Source organism: Chamaea fasciata, unplaced genomic scaffold, assembly GCF_029207755.1.
Source record: "Chamaea fasciata isolate MVZ Bird 193981 ecotype frontalis unplaced genomic scaffold, bChaFas1.0.hap1 SCAF_8, whole genome shotgun sequence".
Classification (NCBI taxonomy): domain Eukaryota; kingdom Metazoa; phylum Chordata; class Aves; order Passeriformes; family Sylviidae; genus Chamaea; species Chamaea fasciata.
Genome location: NW_027094093.1, coordinates 26,106,094 through 26,127,404, shown reverse-complemented (window position 1 = coordinate 26,127,404; position 21,311 = coordinate 26,106,094). Strand labels below are relative to the sequence as shown.

General features: G+C 41.3%; 1 protein-coding gene across 1 annotated transcript in view; it reads left to right on the top strand.

Annotated features, from left to right (window-relative positions):
- The first annotated feature begins 3,945 nt into the window (after nt 1-3,945).
- CNTNAP5 (contactin associated protein family member 5) overlaps nt 3,946-21,311 on the top strand; it is a 268,431-nt gene continuing 251,065 nt past the window's right edge. Inside the window, exon 1 of the mRNA XM_066190217.1 lies at nt 3,946-4,121. Within this exon, the coding sequence (XP_066046314.1) occupies nt 4,046-4,121 (76 nt within the window). The 5' untranslated portion in view covers nt 3,946-4,045. The remainder of the gene's footprint in view (nt 4,122-21,311) is intronic.

Below are 21,311 nucleotides of genomic sequence, written 5' to 3'. Positions count from 1 at the left end.
TCCATGAATGCTGTACGGTCGGGGTCAGAGATAAAGCTTCCAGCTGCAATTACCCAAACAGCTGGATTGTTTGTATTCATGGGCTAAACAGCTATTGCTTCTAGTGGCAAACTCAACATGGGTTATAGCAGTACAAATGCTGTTTACTGACTCTAGGAAAGAAAACAAGTTTATCTGATCACAGATAAACTTACCTCCTCAGATAAACATTTAAATAAAAAAGCTTTCTCCTTCAAAATGCAAAAATGCATCCCCTAACTTCCCTAGTGGCATTCAGCTTTTCCTGCTCTTCCTTATGTGTTCATGTCCTTCCTTTGCTCTCCTATTCATTAATTCCCACAAATGCTTCCTTCAGCTCAAATAACAAGGCTCCAGACTGGTAGAATAGACTTGAGGACACTGAGGCTAAAAAACTCAAATGCTCAATTTCAGCAATTTGTGGCTTGCATTGTAAAGCCAGTGATGGGACCAGCTATTGGTGTAATGCTGCACTGCCTGTGTCCTGGGCAGCATTAACAGGGGCACTCAGCTGCCATCGGGATGCAGAGAGTAAGGACCTGATTTCTTTTCCCATGTTAGGATTTCTCACCCAGAGCTAACACAGTCATGTCAGTACAGCCCCGGACGACCTAACCATGATCGGCATTGTCTCCGAAATTATGATCACCGTGACTGCAGGTTCTGAACAGGAGCCTGACATTCAGATATGTCTCCTCCTGCCACATGAACAAAAGGAGGTATTGGTGTGTTCCCCTTGTTTAATAAACAGGGAGTGAACATGGAGTGACTGGCAAAAGGGTATAAATGAAATTTATTAAAGAAGAGGCAGACACGGAAAGGAAAGATATCAGGGTCTTCACTGTTAAGGTCAGTTTTCCTTTCATTGAGGAGAAGAAAATGTGCCACAGAGAATGCAAGAGTTGGAAAGGAGTTAGAAAGCTGGTGAGTTAGAGATGACTAATAACTACAGGTATAATAAAGCCTCCACTCATAGCCAAGGCGTTGAAACACCTTCAGTGGCAACCATCATCATGATTTTGAATAATGTCCAGATACACTAAAACGAAATAACTGAGTTTTCCCAAAATTCAGGGTACTCAGATCTGTAATTGATGATGAGCCACAGTTTTTGTCTGAATGGCTTTAATAATAATTAATAAATTTACTCTAATAAAAATCTTGCTGGCAAAAAGCCCTTAAACATGACATTATTTACATAATTTCCTGCAACAAACAGCTGCGTAGCCCTCCACTCTGGTCATAACTTCTCAGTTGTAGTGCTCCTGCACCCAAACATTCACAAATCTTAAAGAAATGCCTGGCATTTATGATACAAAGGAGATTATAGAAGAGGTGTGTCTCACAAGGATGATTTGAAAACCAATATTATAACTGGGGTCCAGATTCTGCAGTCAGAACCATATTGGTGACCACTGGGATGCATTGCAAGATGGGGCTCCTATTTACTGATAGCTTTTAATTAGTCTGCATAATTCATTTCCACATCTGTTTTCCTATAAACAAGCCACTAATTAGTTCTGTGAGTCAGTTAAAAAGTGTACCAATGTGCCAGAGAGTTTAAAGAGACACTGAAAATATTTGAAATGCAGTCAATTTAATTTTAATTATTTCTTAAAAGGAAAGCATGAAACACCCCTCCCCATATTTAATTTTCTTCTTTTGAACTCCTCTGCTAATTTCAGAATACATAGTTGCAAGGTTGTGAGTGTGTCAAAGACTTGTGTCTCCAGAGAAAATCCACTCCGGCTTAAGATTTCAGATATATTCTACTGCTTAGCTTTACTCAAGTGGTAGCCCTGGAAGTACTGCTAGCACTTCTAAAACTTGATCACTCACCTGAAAAAGTCAATTTAATATCATAATTTTCTCAGTACTCCAGCGTCTTGGCCTAATGCAGCAAAGCAATACAGTTCTTATTTCCCAGACCAGAGTCTTATATATGATTGGTATGGAGAAGATGAGATGTTTCTGACTAGGATCAGAAAACATGAAGAGGAGACCCTCTCTCTCCCCATCTGCTGAGGGAAAGGAGCAGAGCTCACTACGTTCAAAAATGGGTGTCTGTGCCCTTGCACAAAGCTCTCCTGGGTGGTCAGTTTAATATCTCCTCCAGGACCTGTGTAAAGGGAAAGCAGACACTTCATGTAGATGAGTTAGCCTTGATCTGACTGCCACCCCTAATTTCCAAAATCTCATTCTGCTCAGACACAAGTGTAGAGCAACTGGGTCAGGTCTTTACATGAGCAAAGATGAAACCTTGGTGTGTTCAGATGTGTTAGAAGTCAAAAACTAAACATCTGTAGAGCTCATTAGGCTTTTAAGTTCCTCCTAAGTCTTAGTTTTGTCTGACTAAATCCTTTATTGACTCTGACCGAAAGCCTTGGTGCTAGGCAGCTATCCTTCCTGTTTAACCTTGTGTCACTTGTGTCACTTGTAACAACAGAAACTGAAATAATTAGGTCAATTTTTTAATGTGGACTTTTGCTTTCCAATCTGACTACCCCTTTAAAGATAAGATGTCCCCCTGACACCTCTCTGATACAGTTAGGGCCTAATAGCTAAGCACAATGTCTTTTCTTCACTTTCCTTCCTTTTTAAAATGAAGTTTACAACATGCCAGCAATTTAAACTTCTGCTCTCCGTTGGCAAGTCAGGATGGCTTTGGTGAACAGTCTATTTCTTCTGAATATTCCTTGCCACTGTGAGGGATTATGGCTCAGCATCAGCGGCTTTGGAGCACCAGCGGCTTCCTCCTCCCTGCCCCCAAAGGCTTGACCCAAACACACTCTCCTTGCAGATTACAGCGGAATCGCTAATGCAATTTTGGCCTGACTTTGATGCAGCACTCTATTGATGTGGGGTGACGCCGCAGCAAAGCAGCAAGGTTAGACCTCAGCAGCGATTAAGCCGGAGTCCCTGGGCTCAGGTGTGCCTTCCCCCACCCGTGCGGCTCCCAGCGCTCCGGCCAGGGGAGGGCAGGATGCGAGTTCAGCTCTGGTTCCCTGTGCGCCCCTCGAGAAGACAATCCCGGCCCGTTCAGCTGCTGAACAGTCGGGTAATCAATCAGTCAAGCAGTCAGGAAATCTGATTTTTGCAAGCATCATCCTCGCCAGCCAGGAGGGGGGCGCAGACCATGGGTGCGGATCCGAGTCCGCTGTCTCGGGGGTCGCCTTCCTCTTCGGGCCGGGGACGCTAACGAGAGCTCCTCGTGTCTCTTCTGGAAGGTCTGGGGCCACCTCTGATCGCCTTCCGGGAGGGCCAGGCAGGGAAGCGCTGAACTAGGCTTGACAGAAGAGCGGATAGAGCATCAGTCCCGTCCGAGACTCATCCGCCCCCCCTGGACGTGAGGCTGAGCCTCGGCAGAGGGGCTGGGGCTCGTCGGGCTGTGTCGGCTCTGTACGTGCCAGGATACCATGTATATTTTATGTATATAACATACGTATCCATAAGCAAACAAACGTCTGAGCCGGGGGATCTTTAAAATGTTCCAGCCACAGTGGTACCCAAAGGAGAGGAAAAAGGTGGGGATTAAAAAAAAAAAAAAAAAAAAAAAAAAAAAAAATTTTTTTTTTTTTTTTTTTCTCTAGGCATCTGATTTACTCCGTGACTCTGATGCTTATCAACAACGCGTGAAGATTGCAGTAAGGATCCTCCCTGGAAGGCGAGGAGGAGCAACTTCCAGGGGGCTGGGAGGAGGTGGAGTGCAGCGCGGCTCTCGCCTATAAGGAGGTGCCCAGCGAGCGGCTGGTGCTTCCCACCCAGCCGCCGCTCGCAAGGTGAATCGCCGCGGCGGCAGTCGGGGCAGCGGGCTCGGCTCGGGCACTGCCGCCGGCGTCCGGAGCAGCTCCTCCAAGGGCTGCAAAGAGTCCCCCGGGCGGCCCCGGCTTCCCTTCACCCGGAGTGCTTGGATGCTGTATGGAGTAAATGAGCGGAGGCAGAGCGAGCGCACAGAGGCTGAGAGGCGCTCGGAGACCGGGACCAGGAGAGACAGGCGGGCGGCTGGCTTCCCCCTCCGGGGCTGAAGATGGATTCCCGAGCCCACGGGGGCTTCACTCTGCTGCTCTTCACTTTATGGCGTCTGGGATTAACTGCAACAAATTGTGAGTAACGGGAGTGCAAGGAGTTGCCTAGGGTTGGGGCGGGAGGAAGAGATGGGGAATAACTCCCGGAAAAAGGGGCTTCTTGCGCCATAACCTCTGAGAAACTTAGCTCGGCTCCGCTTTACTAATGGAGCTCAGAAATGCAAAGTTGGGGCCAGATGGAGGGGACTGCTCACCCCCGTCCTGCCGGTGTGGACGTGGGGTGAACGGGAGACGCTGGAGCCTGCGAGGCGCCGCTCTGGGTTTTCCGCACGGTTTGTTGTCCTTTCGCGGGCTGCCTCTTTTTGCGGTCAGTGGCCGCTGTCGCCCTGCCTCGGTTGCGGGCCACCGGCCGGGGTCGTGCCTCAGCCTGGCGGTGAGGGTCGGTCCTTCTCGCTGGGGCCAGGGGATGCCGCGATTTTGCGGGCGCAGCCTGGCTCCAGCGTGGCGGAGCAGCGCCGGTGGCACTGAGCATCTTCTCCTGGCGGTACCGTCGGTTCCCCGGGCGCTCCCCACGGGCGCGGCTGTGTCCCGGGGCGTGGTGCTCGCGGTCCCTGCTGCCACAGCATTTCCTGGCTGGAAAATCGTCGTTCGCTCTTTATTTTTCCTCCCGGGAGATCCGCTCGTAAGGTCGCCAGACATCTCCGCCGGCCCCGCGGGGTCGTTTCCCGCGGGCAGGAACATCCCCGGCCGCCGGGCTTTGCGGTGCTCCGGCGGGCGGGCAGCGGCGGCGGCTCTACGGGCGCGCTTGGGCAAGCCCCGTGCAGCCGGGTACCGGCGGTGCGGCGAGTGCTGGAGCCCAGAGCAGCGCCGGTGCTCCGTGGGCTGCTCCCCGGGGCCGGGACGCTGTCCGAGGTGCCGGCGGGGCTGCGAGCGGTGCCCCGGTCCGGCCTCCCCGCGGTCCGTCGGGCCGAGCGGCGCGGGGCGGGCGGGCCGCGAGAGGGCGCTGTTGCCCCGCCGGCGGCGCTGCCCCGGCTGAGCCCCACGGGCTGCGCTGTCCGTCCGTCCGTCTGTCCGTCCGCACAGCCCGGCCCAACCTCTCTCCTCTTTCCTCTCTTTAACTGTGTATGTGTTCTCCTCCTCTATCTTCTTTAATTTCCAGTCAATTAAATCGCGGTTAATATGTTTTAATAACGCTCGCGAATACTAAATGGCAGGCGATTTAAGGCTGAGGCTTGCCATTACGGATGCGGCCATAAAGTTAATTCCTAACACTTAAAAAGAAACTCCGCGTTAATGAGTTTTACTATTTCACGGGTGACAGTTTAATTTCACAGTGCCAATAAACATTTCCATTGAATATGTGCTGCTTCCTAAATATTTAGGAGTCAATCTTAAAGCATGATGATCAATGGTTTTATTATACTGTACAGATTTTACTTATTCATTGAGCAATGAATTAGCATGGAATCAGCTGTAAGTGCTTTCCCAGGAGCTGAGTGAAGGAGCCTGTGAATCTGTAATAGCTGCAAGTTCCCTAGAAACCTCGTTAGATTCGCGTGTGAAGATCTATGTGTGCTTGCATGGACCTCAATAATTGCACCCAGTATGAAAATTCATCACCTTCTTAAATAAATCATCTCCTTGTGCTGGAGCTTAGGGAGGCTGTGCGCTATTCCTCAGTTTTGGGCCAAGAAAGCTTATACACGGCCTAGAATATTGAAGCCGTATCCTGAAATATATTCGAGTAGCTGTACGAAAGTGCTATCGGTTTAAAGGGTTTCTGAGCTTCCAGGTACCCAGTAACCAAAAGAATTCCACATATGAGAAGCTTCGGTGCAGGTGACTGTCAGAAGCTTCTATTTGAAAGCCTAAGTGCAAATGGGAAAGGATTGGTTCTGCACCCTCCTCGATTTGAATACTTTGCAAAATATTTTGCAAAATACTATGTATTCAGATGCCAGTACTGGTATGCTCACAGTGACTTCAGCAGGTTTGTTTCTGACAGATTTTGTGAACAAGAACAAAACTGGGGTCATATATGTATATGTATAGTTGAAAAGGACTATGCTTGGAGGTGGTGGGGGGAGAGTGCAGCTTATTTAATTTTCCTCCTAATATCTAATATGTCTTTAATCTAATTTGGGTTTTTTTCCTTGCTTCTAAATTGTAAAACTCTTAAAAATTATTCTTTTCTCACTTATTCAATTTACTGTAAAATAACAGTCCTGAATAAGTAAAAATCTTCTCTGCCACTGAGATATTTGATTCTAATTTTCTCTTTGGTAATAGTTTTTAATTAAAGAAAGAATTGGTGGAGAAACTGCTTTGAAACACAGTTACAGGCTAGGGGTCAGTAGACATCATTAGAAAGATCAGAATTGCCTAATGCTAAACATTAGAAATTCCTCCCACTTTGCATTTTGCAATATTTTATTAAATTAGGTAAATAGAGTGGCAATAGGATTTCTCCCCAGGATACTAATTACTAGAAAATGAATAAATAGCCATGTACGTAACACTGGAAATGTACTGCATATGATGTCTGGGAGAACTGAAACTTCATCATTTATCAGATAGACAAGGAGACACAAAGCCTTACCTGCTAAATAACAAATTAATTGCTCTTTAGCAGCATATTCTGTGATCTGAAAACTTTAGTAGCTTTGGTGAGTCGAGACTTCTTGTTGAGCCTTTTTTTTTCTTTTCGTTAGCTTTTTCATTTTAAAGTTGGAAGGAGGGAGCAGTAGTAAAAACATGAAAGGAGATATGAACTCCTGTTTCTCTTAAGCACGTTGCTATATCAGTTCAGGGCTAGTCTGCAGCTGCAGAAAAGAATTGCAGGAACCATTAGTGATCTTCCACCCAGTTTAGTGTTGTGTATCTTAAAAATGCCCCCCTTGCTATTATACTCCTTATGCCTCTCTTGTATCTTTCTCGACTGACTTTTCACACATGGCTTGAAAAATGTAGCCTATAGAAACACCTCCTGGTCAAGTGGCACCTTTTAACTCCCATTGTGAAAGTTATTCACAAATTATTACATCTTTCTGTTCCAGAACTCAGCCGCCTCTGCCACCTACAGCATCGCTGATGTTTATTATCTCTGTTCACCAGCACCTATTAGCTGATCAGGAGCCTTTGAAAACTTTCACTTAAACTCAGTCATAAGTGTTAGTCAAAGCTGCAGAAATTCAACGTGTAGTAGAACGAGATCTTCCACTGAAGTTCTTGCAGAAATATATGGTCAATATGGTCCATTACTCTGCAATAGATTTTCATGTGGCCTTATGGGACACATCTGTCTTTAATAATTCTGTTCAGTTAAAAATAGGCAATACGTGTCTTTTTTATTTATTTTGAAAAAAATACTGAAGAAAACGTAATTTTTTTTGTACATGCAAGTTATATATGTTATTTATTTATTTATTTATTTATTTATTTATTTAAGGCAACCAGTGTGATTTTAGCCTTCCTTTCTCTGCAGTGGTGATAATTACTCAGGAGTCAGACAAGTGTAAGTGAAAACTTACAGGAGCAAATCTGACTGGGTATTTGAGGCCATCAAGATCAGGAAGGTGTGTTTAGGATTTGTGTAACAGCACAAATGAGACCTGTTCAGTCAACTGTGGCAAAGGCAAGAGGTCTCTTAAACAGTGACCTTTCTATCCGTGTGGTCAGAAATGCTAAGTTTGAAAAGCTGTGCTGAAATAGGTAAAACATTGATCAGTTTGTGGCTCGTGTGCTTGCAGGCTGAGTAAAGAGCATCGGACAAATCTCTGGCTTTTCCTCTGCCTCCAGTACATATTCAGTAAATATTCTTGACAAGAGAATTATATTCAGACATGCTTCCCTCCCCTTAGTTTCATATGGGGGGGGGGGGGGAACAAATGTTAGCTTTTTCATGCCTTCAGATCAATGGAGAAATGGTGCAAAACACTGAGATTTCCTGAGAGAAAAGCTGTGAATGACCACAGCTGATTGGTGCCTCCTTTGCATATCTGTCAGTATCTAGCTTTCAATCCCTTTGACTCAGGCAACACTCTGGCTGTGAATCACTCTCAAGATGGTCTTTCCATGGACTACAAATGGTCTTTGGATTCTGCATCCACCAGGCAGATGGCATTGCCAGCTACAGGAGTACATCCAGGGTTATCTCAGCATCCAATACATTATCTGCTTGGACATTTTCCTCTTTTTTTTTTTTTTTTTTTTTTTTTCCTTCGCTTCTTTTAATGTCATGCAAATACAGCAGGTTTTTCCTTATAAATTAACAGCAAGAACAAATTGTTTTCAAATGTGCTTGGTACATTTGTACGAAGTATATACTTCAAGTGGAAAATACGGTGGGTAGAACAACCTACTTGTGAAGCTCTCCCTGCACAGGGCCTCTTCAGGCTCCTGCCAGCACTCCAGTCTGTGTAGGACTGGTGAAGTTTTTTTTAAGTACTGTTATCATTCTTTCACCAGTGGGAAACTGAAGGTGTGTATGTAAACAGGAAATAAATGTACAATCAATGTGAGAATCTAAGTAGCTAAAATAAAGCCGTAGGGGTCAATTGAGTTGATCCCATATGGAATGGTTGTGTCCCATTCTCTGTTGTTAATTCATATTCATATTTGCTATATGTAGCAGTTTCTAAATCCATAGACTACTCCTCATTTCCTCTGCTTTCTCTGCTGCTATTTGAAGCAAGTGGAGTTTGGATATCTGAATACTGAAATAAATAAGAATCCAAAGGCAATAGGAGTGTGAGGTAGCATTTATTTTTAGCCCCCATAATGGATTTTCTGTAGATGTGACAGGTTTCAGCTCTATTGGCAAACTTGAATTACAGTTTTACCTACCCCTTTCTCTGAAAGAGACACAAGAAGCCAGCCTCCAGAATCCCACCAAGTGTTCCTGGGCTGTCTATACAGGGCACAGGTCACCAGCTGGTGTGGGGTTTTTTTGTTGTTGTTGGTTTTGTGTGGTGTTTTTTGTTTGTTTTGTTTTTAATAATAATAATAATAATAATGAAGAACTCTGCTGTGTTTTTCTACTCAGATTTAGGGGAATGACATTCTGCTCCTGTAACATCCACTTTTTCAGTCTGCTGTGGCCTTACTGATACAAGTATTGTCTCTATAGGATGTGGTTGCTGCTGGATTCATCTCTACTGGGGCTGTGCAAAAGAGACAAACTGGTAGATCTGTATGAACATTTTTCTTCTGCTTCCAGTAAAGTCTTTAAGAGACATAAACTGTTTTCTTTTTGCTTTTAACTAAGCTCCCTCTACTCAAACCAAAAGAAAGGGGAAGACAAAAAAATAATTATGATATAATAAGGGTTTAAAATCCCAGGCAATTCTTGAAGGCTTTGAAAGCATCACTTGATAAGGCAGGAAGTATCAGCAGACATTTTGTCATGTCTGTGGAGTTAAAGAAAAACAAGATTATATATATATATATGTATATATATTACACAGTGCTGGGCTGATTTAATTGATTATTAATTTCCTTGTGTTAATGTTGTCACTGATTTTTTTTAAATTGCCCTGTGCAGCTTCTCTTGAGCTAGTAATGCCATTTGTTACCTAGATGAGTGCAACTGATATTTTAAATGATGAAAACAATTCAATATAGAACTTAGAGGGAAAAAAAATACGGTAAAACACGGATTTACTTATTGTTAATTATCTGCTCTGCTAAGTAGTTAAAAAAGTTGGTAGTTCATAGTGTGGTGATCTAACTGCCCTTCTACACAGATATATTTCAGTATATGCAGATAATATTTAATACTTTGGCTGGTATTTTCTCCAAAAATAAAGGAAGGTAGCTTAGTAAAAGAGAGGGCTTGAAGCCATTTGTAAATGTCATGTAGGGTCTTGCTTGATCTGTATTCCAGGGGAGGAATCTCATTTTTCTGGCTGTGTTTTTCCTTTGCATGATGCAAACTCTTTCTCTACATTCTTACAAACATCTGCTGGAACTTGGATAGCTTGGTCCATTTCCTGCAGAACTTTGTGCCCAGAGATTATCAGTGCAGGTTCAGAGTAAAGCAGTGAAAGTCTGTGTGAACCTACTTATCTACAATACTAAAAGAGTACTGGTCCATTCACTTACTATGTTGTATTTTGTAACCTGTGAATTAGAGGCCTGCAGAGTTGATTTTTTTTTTTTTTTTGAATGTACAATTGTAGTACTTAAACTGAAAAGAAGGTACAGAATACAGTGGTGCAGGTTTTATTTTATCCAGTGTTTCTCTACCATAATAAAGACCTCACCAGTCTCTAACCTTGCATTCTCCAGTGCAACACCAGGGATCTCAACTTGTGTAGTCCTTGAATAATCCAATTACCATGAGTGTGCTGCAGCCTGGACAGCAGGATGTGATGAGTTCATGGACACTGGTGGTTAAAATTTTCTTTCTTCTATAGCAGAAGTGGTTTGTGGAAATAATTTTGGAAGGGAGATGCTTGTATACTCTTTTTTCAAACACTGTATACGGAGTTGGAGACTTTTTCCTGGTTGAGAAGAAGGTTTTAGTGTTAGAAAAGTCAAGAAATTATTCATGTCACAAAAGCAGAGCTAGGCCCTTAGTCTATTCTCTATCAGTGGCAGGCCAGCTTTTGTCCTCATTTTGCACATGCCAGATCAGAGAGGCATGGAATCAGACCCCTGTGTGCTGGTGTGTAGCAGGTAGGAGGAAGCTTCCAGTGAACCCTCAGTTTGAGCCTGATAGAAACAGTCTTTGGGTAACAGCAGCTCAACAATTTGTTTTGTTATGAATGGAGATTATCCAAATAACTAAATTGAAAGTAGCATCCAGCACTGCTGGGGCTCATGATCTGGAGGGTGTTTCAGCTCCAGGATTGTACTGTGTTGAGAGAGGGTAGCCCAGATTTCTGACCATAGAGACTGGCTAATCAGTGAGTTGCATGTAGGTGCTGGAGGTTTTCTGGGAAGTGTCTGTGACTCCCTCCTGTCATAGTCAGCATCAAATATGTTACACCAGTGATAAATTTGTAAAATGCTTTCACTGTTCCTGTGCTGGACAATACAACTCCAAATCTGAGGTTAAGGGGTATTTTTAATCACCATCACTGTAAGGTGAATTCCTAAGAGCAATATTAAGAAAAAGCTAATTTTGTAATTGCTCAGTGAATACCATTCAAGACTATAAAAGGCTTTTAGTAGCTAGTGTTAATGTACTCTTTCCCAAACTGTTAATTGTCTGGGATCTGTGATATCTTTATGGCATAAAGAGCATTGAGTTGCAGTGGGACACACAGCATTCCGTTCAGCTTGGTACTTGGAAATACTCAAAAGACATTCAGCGACAACCCCAGCAGTGGAAGCTGCAAAGAATAACTGGTATCATTCTGAGGAACGTTTCTCTTTTGACACTGGTAATTAGGGTTCAGCACAGAGCCCCAGCACATGAAACAGAATGGTGTTCAATGCTAACCACCGTGGCACTGCAGCAATTGAACGGGGAAGGAAACAAATGTGTTTTCCTTCTCTCTTTTATTGTGTGTATTGAGAAAGATTGAGTGTTGACCCTTAGGAATTCCAGGGCGTAAATTTTTCTTCTAAAACTATTCAGTGCACTGTGTTGCCAATAAAGTAGTAAATAATAATAATAATTTTCAAATGGGTAGAATCCTCTCTTTGTTCCCAGCTGGGCAATAAGGAGTTGATGAATGCTGTACTGCCTGGATAAGAATTGGCTTGTTCCATTTACTGCTCTAAATGGTGAAGCATTGTTCCTCGATGACAATGGTTCTTCACTGATGACAGCTCGTCAGCACTTCAGGAACAGAGACAAATGCCTTGTGATCTATGCCACCAGTGACACATCTGTAATCATTCCCATAATAGTTCAGTGATGTCTTTATGTTTGGGCATCAATTGCCCCCACTTAGGATGCAGATACTGAGCCATTGCGCTTTGTCCCCCCATAGGTAATAAAAGCAACCTGCTAAGCATTAATATATAATTTTCTTCCTTCTCTTCATGCAGATTTGTCACTGAAACAGGAGGGAAAATGGCATGTTCTAACTGGAGAGTATGTGTGGTGTCTATAAAATTATACATAAGGAATGGAGAAGGAATCTGAGGTGTGCAGGCAAAAAGAGGAGGTCACAAAGAATGTTCTTCCACTTTCCTATTACCAGTACCAGCTTCCTAATGCACTCAGGGAAGAGGTCTAAATTGATGGTCCAAGTGAGTCATCAGTGAACCCTTAGTGGGAACATGTTCATTTGTGGTAATCAGGATTGATTTATGAATAGGAAAAAAGGGACCAAATAAGCTATGAAAATGCATGTCGTAGATGTTTTTTCCCCTGATGAATAATTCATCCTCTTCTAGTATCCATGAAAACAAAAACACTGTGCACATAAAAACCCATTAAAAAAGTTAATCCCGCAAATGGCTGAACACGGAGAAAATCAGCTTTTGTTTTAAAAGGTAGATTTTCTCAAATCTTCTCTAATTTGATTTGCCAGTGGGGTATAATTTAAGTCAAACAAGTTAGCAGCATTACTTGCTATATAAAGGTCTAAATATTTAATAGATTTTGATAAATGCCTGCCCCCCAGGATAAAGAGCTAAGGAACGCTCATTTTCCACAGTGCAGAGGGTAAGCTAAACCAAATAGAAATGGCAAACACAATGGAGAGGGAGCTTCTGTTCACAGGATATGGTCCTCCAAATCTGGCCCTGGGAGAACTTTCAGTGCACCTACCTAATCCTATAAATAATCCTGAATCTAAATAATCCTGCACAAATGACCTCAAATGAAAATGATGGAGGCTTTTTAGTGACTGTAAAGACTCATGGTCTCCACACTCCTGTGAAATTGCCGACAGTGAGCCTGTCTTACGCAGGGCACATGCTCTGGGACATGCAGGATGCTGTGTATTCACATAATCCTGGTGGCCATCTGCCCATCTCCCCCTGGATGGACATGTCAGTGGGAAGGGGAGCATCAGTGCTCCGGCAGGGACTGGTGCTCCAGAGGAGCTCAGGTGCTCTGTGTAAAGCTACATAGGAAGTCTCTGGAAAAAAAAAAAGGGTATGGACTTCGGTGTGTTGGATTCTAGGTGGGCTCTTTACCCCTAGGCTGCCCAACCATTGGTGCACCTCTTGTGTCAACACTAAACAGAGCATCAGAAATAAGGGAGAAACCTTACACAGAAAGAGCAGTGCCACTGGACTGCTTCCTAACTGCCCCCAAAAGTTCAGAGGGGTTGGTTTGTGTTGTTTTATTGCTTTTTAATTTTGTAGAAAAATAGTTTGCATTTTAATTTTAGAGGAAGAACCTCCTTCAGCAACCCTAAGGATGATTAAACAGCCATGGCATTTTTCACAGAGACTGTTTGTTTGGAAAAGAAAATGAAAATTTGATGAATTTCAATCAGATGTAGCTTGCAGCATTCAAATATTTATGGATTATCAAATTCCCTTTTCCCAGCTCTACTTCTTAAGTACAGAGCTCATCTTATATGTAATATTAATTCTCATTATTCTTAGACAGTTATTCACTGAATTCTTGTGCAGACTCAGTTCATCTAGGACCTGGTCTAAATTTCAAGAAAATGAAAGGAATGACTTGTACAAGATTTTCAGATCATCTTTTCCTCGGAAGCCTGTTCATCCAGCATGCAGATTCTTGGTGTTGTTCTCCTGCAAAGTTTATTTGCCTTAAAATCTGTCTGGCAATATATGCAATACAAGTGGTGTTTGTACCTGTCAACAGTGGGAAGAGCTCTCCTTTTTCCTAATGGTTTCTGTTCCTTTTGAGCACCTCATTTGAGAGTGAGTTGACCTGTTCTACTGTCATATTCTGTGCCATCCTTGCTGACAATACAGTTGGTTAAAGTTGCACACCCTTTTGCCCACTTCTTTTCATTTTTTATCAACAATTGCTCTGTTTTCTGAACCCTCTTGTTCTGCTGAGTTGAATGCACTCCACCGCAATACATAGGATGTCATACATACACTGTGATAACAGCATTTTGCAAGCATTACAAGAAAACATTTTAGATGTTCAGAAAAGCTGATAGTCCAAGGGTATTTCTTCCAGGCAATTATGAGGCCAACCTGTATGAAGGAAGTTGCCTCCTTTCTTGGGACCTCAGCAGAAGTGAGAGAGAGCAGACCTGCTTGCTAAACAAAAGTCATTTGTCCACTTAAGCTTGTAAGGTGTCAACTTCCATGACTCATCCCATTTCACCACAAATACATGTTATTTCACTTGCCTTTGCAGCCTTGATCCAAACATCACCAGTTCTGCCATTGGGTTTAGTCATTAATAGCTTCTCTGAATTAAATAAGGAAATCCTGATTTGAAAACCTTTCTCTGATAGCAAGCAGACAGTGAGTCAGAGCTATAAGAGAACAGATTTTCCTCCTACCCTCTCCATCCTAGACCCATCCTAACCTTAGTAGAATCTGATTTATAGAGCCTGGACTTTTTTTCAATTTCATCTAATTAGCACAGTCACTGAGGTCAGTATTCTAACACCTGACAGACTTTACCAGGGTACACCACAATTACAAGTGCAATTATCTGTTTTTCTGCTGCGCTGAAAAATGTAGCATGTGAAAATTAACGCAAACTCCCTAACTGTTAGGATGAAAGTGTGGGTGTTAGGGAAGAGGCACCTTCTTCAAATTTGAAAGGCTAGGACTTGATGCTTGACTTTTTGAAAGCCTTTCCAGGCATCATTATGTGATGTGCTTAATTGTTTTGAGCTTGAGTTTTCCCGTTCTGTTTCAGTAGGGCTAAATGTTCATGTGTGTGCAGACTTTCACCTGCCAACAGAGATTGGAGAAAGAGGTTCTCATGTTAAGCAGTAACTTAATATCAGCAATAATGCTTCTTTTAAAAGTACCAACTGCATCTGTGAATAACGGAATCCCCAAACCATTATGATTGTACTGGCCCTCTCTAGTGGGGTCAGTACGCAGCAACTTTGACAGAGTCTTTGTGTAAATCTGCAATTATGAAGTGAGAGCTATGGGCTTGTCGGCTGACAGCCAGGAAAACAAAACGTCTTTTTTGAGCAATGTGTCCTTCCAGTCATTTCCATGTGGCGTGCAGGTAGAGCTGACTTGCATCTCCCTACAAGAGCATGTAAGCTTGCTCTTGGGTACTAAAGAAATTGCTTGCCTGGTACTAAACTAAAACTGTGTGATGAAAATGATGCATTCTTAGTAAACTGAAGTATAATATCAGTTAAATATAATTATGAAGTACTGTCTTAAGACAGTCAGAGGACCTGCACAAGAGAAGGGCTATCCCATTTATTTCTTACATTAAGGGAAACTATAATCATAGCTTAGCGGAAATTTAGAGCAAATCTATAAAGTTGTATTCAAGCTAAGCTTTGTAAATTCAAAGACAGGCACTTATTTCAGTGTTCAGGCAGGGAGAAAAACAGTTCACAGCTGGAAATGCCTGTTCTTCTCTTCCACAAGATGCACAGAGAAGGGTAATTGATTTAGACTCCTTCAGGACAGGAATGGGTTTTCTGTGTTAGTAAGTGTGAAGCACAAGGTCTTTATCCTAGTGGGGGGATCTCTTCATGCCAGTGGTAACAGAAAAGTCTCTGCTCTGAAGGCTCTGTATTGAATGCAAATGTATTTTCTGCTTCTTTGGGAAATTTGTATGTCACTGACTGGTGGCAGTCTTTAATAGCTAGTTTGATGAATACATCCAGACCTTTGTGGTCTGGGACTAGTAAATTAAACCTTCAACTCTCAAAGAATGAGAAGTTTCTTGCAATAGCACTTAACTAAGAAGCGTGAAACTCACTAAGCTGATATTGAAGAGTTCAGTAGTTCTTAGATATCCACCATCCATATATTTGTATTTTCTTCAGCTAGGAAATAATGGTGATGGAAAAACCCTCCTCCCTTCCATGCCTCCTTTCCTGTAACATGCTTTTGAGGTTCTTTCATAAGCAAATGAAAGAAGTCAGGAGTAATTAATGATACTCCAAAGCATTATGTTAATTAGTAAGTCCATGTATTTCATTGAGGCTGTTCTTGTATGAAGCACAGTAACAAAAAGGGTCTGAGGGTAGCACCAGGATGCTTGAAGCCGAGTGCAGCCATGTGATTATCCCACTCTATGATAGTTTTGTCAGAATGATTATTATTTATTTTACTACTATATATTTGTACTAACAAATGAATCTTGTGCTTGTAGTTAGTGTGTTATGAATACATAGCACATAATACATTGCCTCACTTCACTCACTGAAGTGACCAAGAGGATCAGAACAAAGTGAAACAGTCCTCAGTTATGCAAATGAAATGCAAATTAGAGTGAATCTGACTATATTAAGTCAGAAATCTGATTTTTTTTTAATATATATTAAGCTTCCCTGGGGGACGGAAAAGTTTAATTAAAAAAAGATTCAATGAGGATTCAGAATAATAAGTCATGTCTATTTTTCCTCTGCCAGAGCCTTGGAAAAGTGGTGGTTTCTGAAGGAACATGTTGAGATGCAAATAGGAAAGAAATAGGACCACCTCCTTCATGAGTTTGGACTTTCCCATGTGTACAAGTACTGATTTCAATCTCCCCCCTCCTGATAGCAAGAGACTCAGCAATGGCTGCTTTTCCTCAGCTTTGTCCTATTTTTTTTTTTTTTTTTTCCTCTGGGTGAAGCAATTTCAATTACACTGTCTTGTCAAAGACCCCCAGATCTGGCAACATCCAGCCACTTGGGCATTGTGGTACCATTTCAGATAGATTAAAAGCTGAGTCCTTCAAATATTGAAATCCTGGTAGAATCAAGTGTGTCAAATCAGCAGTAGAAAAGACCTCTCTGTGTACAGACAAGCGCTGGTATTTTTCAGGTCAGTAAAGGATTTGTCTCAGATGGATGTCTTCTAGAAATGGCTGAATAGTTTTCTAAGGTTGTTGGTCAGTTTTGATGGAAGAACAAGTTTAAAAGCACTTCAAGAGCTATTTCTAAGGATTTTTGGGGAAATTAGCTTCATTTTTCAGGTCACATTTTCTGTGACTGATGCTTTGTTTTTTAACATTTAAATACCTGCCTTTATAGTTTGAAAAGTAAATGGCTACAGAATCTCATTAGGACTATTGGGGTTGTGTTTTACAAAATAAACATGTTTCAGTTCAGTCCAGAGGATTTAATTCTTAGCTTAACATTTAGAAAAGCAATAACACAGTTAAGCCATGGTAAACTGAACGGAGTACTCTGTGTGCTCACTGAAGTCAAATGTTCCAGTAAACAGGATCAGAAGCCAGAAGGGTTCAACTGGAAAAAAAGTATTTATAATTCCTAATTGATTCTTAATATTGAAAAGTATGTAGAGCTGATGAATATAAGTTCTCTCTCTTCCCCTTCTTTTAAAGGAATTTAACTTCCTATTATTTATTTCATTGTATCATCCAAATATTAGTTCTTCCATCTTGAAATCAAATAATGAATGCTCAGTCTTTACAATGAGATATCAAATCCTCAAAAGATGCTGTTCCTGAATTCTGCTGACTGTTTAGTTCACTGGAAATTTGATCTTGAATAATACTTCCAGATCCTTCCACTGACTTCTGTGTGTGCATTTACCTATATATGACATTTTAACAGAAAAGCCATAGGTGTGCACGCTGTCAGCTCTTCATACAGAGCAGGATAATATCTTAGATGTTGCTGCTGTTATAGAAATCCATTTTGTTACAATTGCTAAAATAAAACAAAAAATGAGGTGTATTGAAAGTGTTTCCTGATTAAATCCATCAATTTCAATTTTTGTATTATTGCCTTTTTTGTACTCCTTTTCTTTTGAGACGAGAATAATTTTCTAAGATTGAGTAGCTTCAATATCCTGGTTAATTAGACATTTACGGTTTTTTTGAAGATGAGTCATTAGGAATTTGACTTGTATGCAATCCTTCCCAAGAATGACTCTAATTTGTGACTTGTGATCATTTCCCATTTAATGATGGCTAGTGAGGAGACGCTCTGCATTACCAAGAAGAAGACATTGTGATGAGCTAAAGGAATCTCTGTGATTAAACTTCCCCTGTTTCACTGTACAGTTCATGCACTGAAATGTTTCTGTGGTGTCAGGGCTGGACTCTTTGTACTGATTATGTCTGATTTTAAGAATACCAAAGAAGTTGCCTAGAAAGGGACATCATTAGTTACCCTTACACCTTCAAGCTCTCTGCTCAAGAGCCTGCTGCTGTTTCTGATAAGAAGAAAGAGTACATCTAGAAGGACCTTTATGCAGGCAATGTGCTCTGATTTCTTGTCTCTGCTATTTAGTCATTCCTCTCTCTTGCTTTCAACTTGTCTTCAGTCACGCTGCAAATGCTTGACCTCTTTTTTTCCCTTCTTTTTTTCTTTTCCTCTTGCTTATTCTGCTCAGCCCTCTGATTCAATGACTAATCTGTGTCTCAAAGTCAAAAAAACCAAAGGGTGAGTTGCTTTTTCTCCCATGATCGCACTAATTCTCACCACTTTTAAGTTCAGGAACACTGTCCTCCCTGTCCTTCAGCTTCACTGTAGACTCTGTAGACTCCCCTGGCTTTCTGCAGTCCAGCCTGTGTCCAGATCTTGTTCCTTCCTCAAAACTGAATGCATATTTCTACAACTCTGTGTCATGCTGATGTATGCAATCCTACCTCTCTTCTATTAGAAGTGGTAAATAATGTGGGAAGTGTTTTATGGTGAAAGTGTACATAAAGTAGAAAGAAGAGGAAAACCAAGGGTCCTATAATAATAATAGTAATAATAATAATGATAATAATATAATAAACACTAGGAATACTCCTGATTTCAGGAAAATCGCCTTCCAAGCAGAGACACAACCTCTGCTAGAAGCAGTAAAACACATAATTTTATCTGAAACTGCAGATGGGGTTTGTGAATGTTCAGGCTAAATGGGCGGCTCAGAGACAGCAGAGTCTCCTTTATCTGCTCCAGGCTAGCACCTCTCTTTATTTCTTATTTGGCCCTGGAAAGTCCTTTCTTCCAAGCCATGGGGTCCAAACTTTTGTGGAATCTGGCATTTAAAGTTCATTCCCATTTCCTTTTAATGCTCTTATATTTACACCCAAGTATGTGTTTGTTTATGTATGTAAACATTCAGAGGTAATTAGCTATACTTTATGTATGTATAAGAATATATACAAATATGTAGCTTAAAGTAAACAAATAAATAAAGGTTTTATAGCAGTTTTCAAATGTTCATGCTCAAAAATCATCAAAAGCCTGTGCAGAGCTGTATAGAATAATATAATATTGTTCTGTAGAGACAGGGGAGTTTCTTTACATCTTCTCTGTTCCCTCTATATGAAGCAGAGCCTGAGCATTTCTGTAGGATGCTTTTAGCATCTCATCTGTAAAATAAATCAGATACTAAATTTTTAATTAATGGGATTAGAATGGTTTTAAAGGTTTTGCAGTTTAAGGCATAAATATCTAGATGTTTATCAAGTCTAGATAAGTCTACAGACTTGTCCTCTCTAAAAACTATATGGTTTTTTAATGCAGAAATAAGACTTGTAAATTACTGCAGCTAGTTAGTTAGCCAGCTGGACAGCATCATTAAGAAGAAAGATTTCTTCTGTGGGCTTGAACAAACTACCAGCTTTATACCCCACATTCTGCTGGATCTTCTTGCATATTCTACAGAAGTAGAGAGAGTGGTTTGGTAGTGCTTTAATTTTATTGTTCTCTCAAAAATGCTGAGTCAGTTAAGCCACAGAACACTTATCAGAGGATGTTTTGACGTATTAAAGATACTTCATTTATTTAATCGGCATTTTTACTGTTCAATTTATCTTCTAATGATCTGAACCACATCCTATCTTATTTTGCATATATTTTTTTTTAATTTCAATTTATGTTCTGTTTTAGAGTGAAGTGGGAGGAGAATGGAATGAACACAACTAACTGTTGAAGTTTGAAATTTTCACAAGATAGGAGATCATGCTTTTTAGTTCTCTGATGTAGCTACCTTGTTTTATAAAACATGCTAGCTTGCTTGGTTTAAAGGTGCAGTTGTTTCAAGATTTAAATATTTGATGGATTTTATCATATTTATTAAGACCAATATAAGAATATTTTTTCTGATAATGAAGCATAGTTACAAATAGGAAATTACTTAGCATATAATTAAGGTTATTAAGGAAATAATAAACAGATAAAAAGTTTGAACTATCAAGTTCAAAAACTCACATAACTTTCCTATTGCATGATGGAAAGCAGTGACTGAAGCAGAATAGTGAAAATGCAATATGAAATAAGCAGATTTCCATGAATATTCATAAGCACACAACAACAAATTGATCGACTCTATATCAAGGAACAAGCAGGTGCCCCAAAACAGCTCCATGGATGCCCTGTGCCAGGGTCTACCCTGTGCTGTATCCACAGGTGTATTGGTTGTAAACATCCCTTGGATGGCTTTGCTCATTTTTGTTGGAAAACATGAGGATTAAGTGCAATGATCCACAACTAACCTCAAGTGTCTCACATGGTTGCTTTGCTGGCTTTGTACAGTGTCTTAGTTTTCACCACTAATCTTACAAACTTACATTCTCCACAGGGAGCTGCAGCAGGCTCCTCTCTGCCAATAAGGCAAAGCCACTTGTGCTATTTTGGTTTTGGTTGTAGCATCTCTCCCCAATGGTTTGTGTGCATATGTGTCATCCAGAAAAATACTGGTGCAGGATGAACTGGGAAATACTTCTCAATTGCTGCTGCCACAAATCTTTTCGTATCACTGTCATCTTTTAAACAGGCCTTTTTTAGCATTTCTAATGTGGCCTTGGTCTTTCTTTCAGTCCCAGATCATGTGTCTTGGTAGATTGACCATGTCAGGGATGACATATAAGTGTTACATTTGGTTAGTGATGGCAGATTTTTTATTTCATTTTTAAATATCTGGGAGGGAGAGAATAGCATTGTGGCAGGATTTGCAAAACTTTTTCTCTGTTAAGTCAAGCAGTCGTCACAGAGCAACTGAACTGTTTGCCTTCTGAATTCAAGAAAACAATCAGTATTGACCATGGAATATTTTTTCCCTGTACAATATTTAAAAAATGTTTTCAGCCCAAAACTCAGACTTAGACTTTAGCATCTCCTTGGGACTTCAGGGATGGCAGTTAGCAAATGTTAAAGTGTGTAGAGCTTTAGGGATAGCAGGTATTACTCTATGGGTTCAAGTTTGAACCCATAGAGTAATACCTTAGCTGAAGATACCCAGAGAATGGTGGGTCTCAAAGCACTATTTATC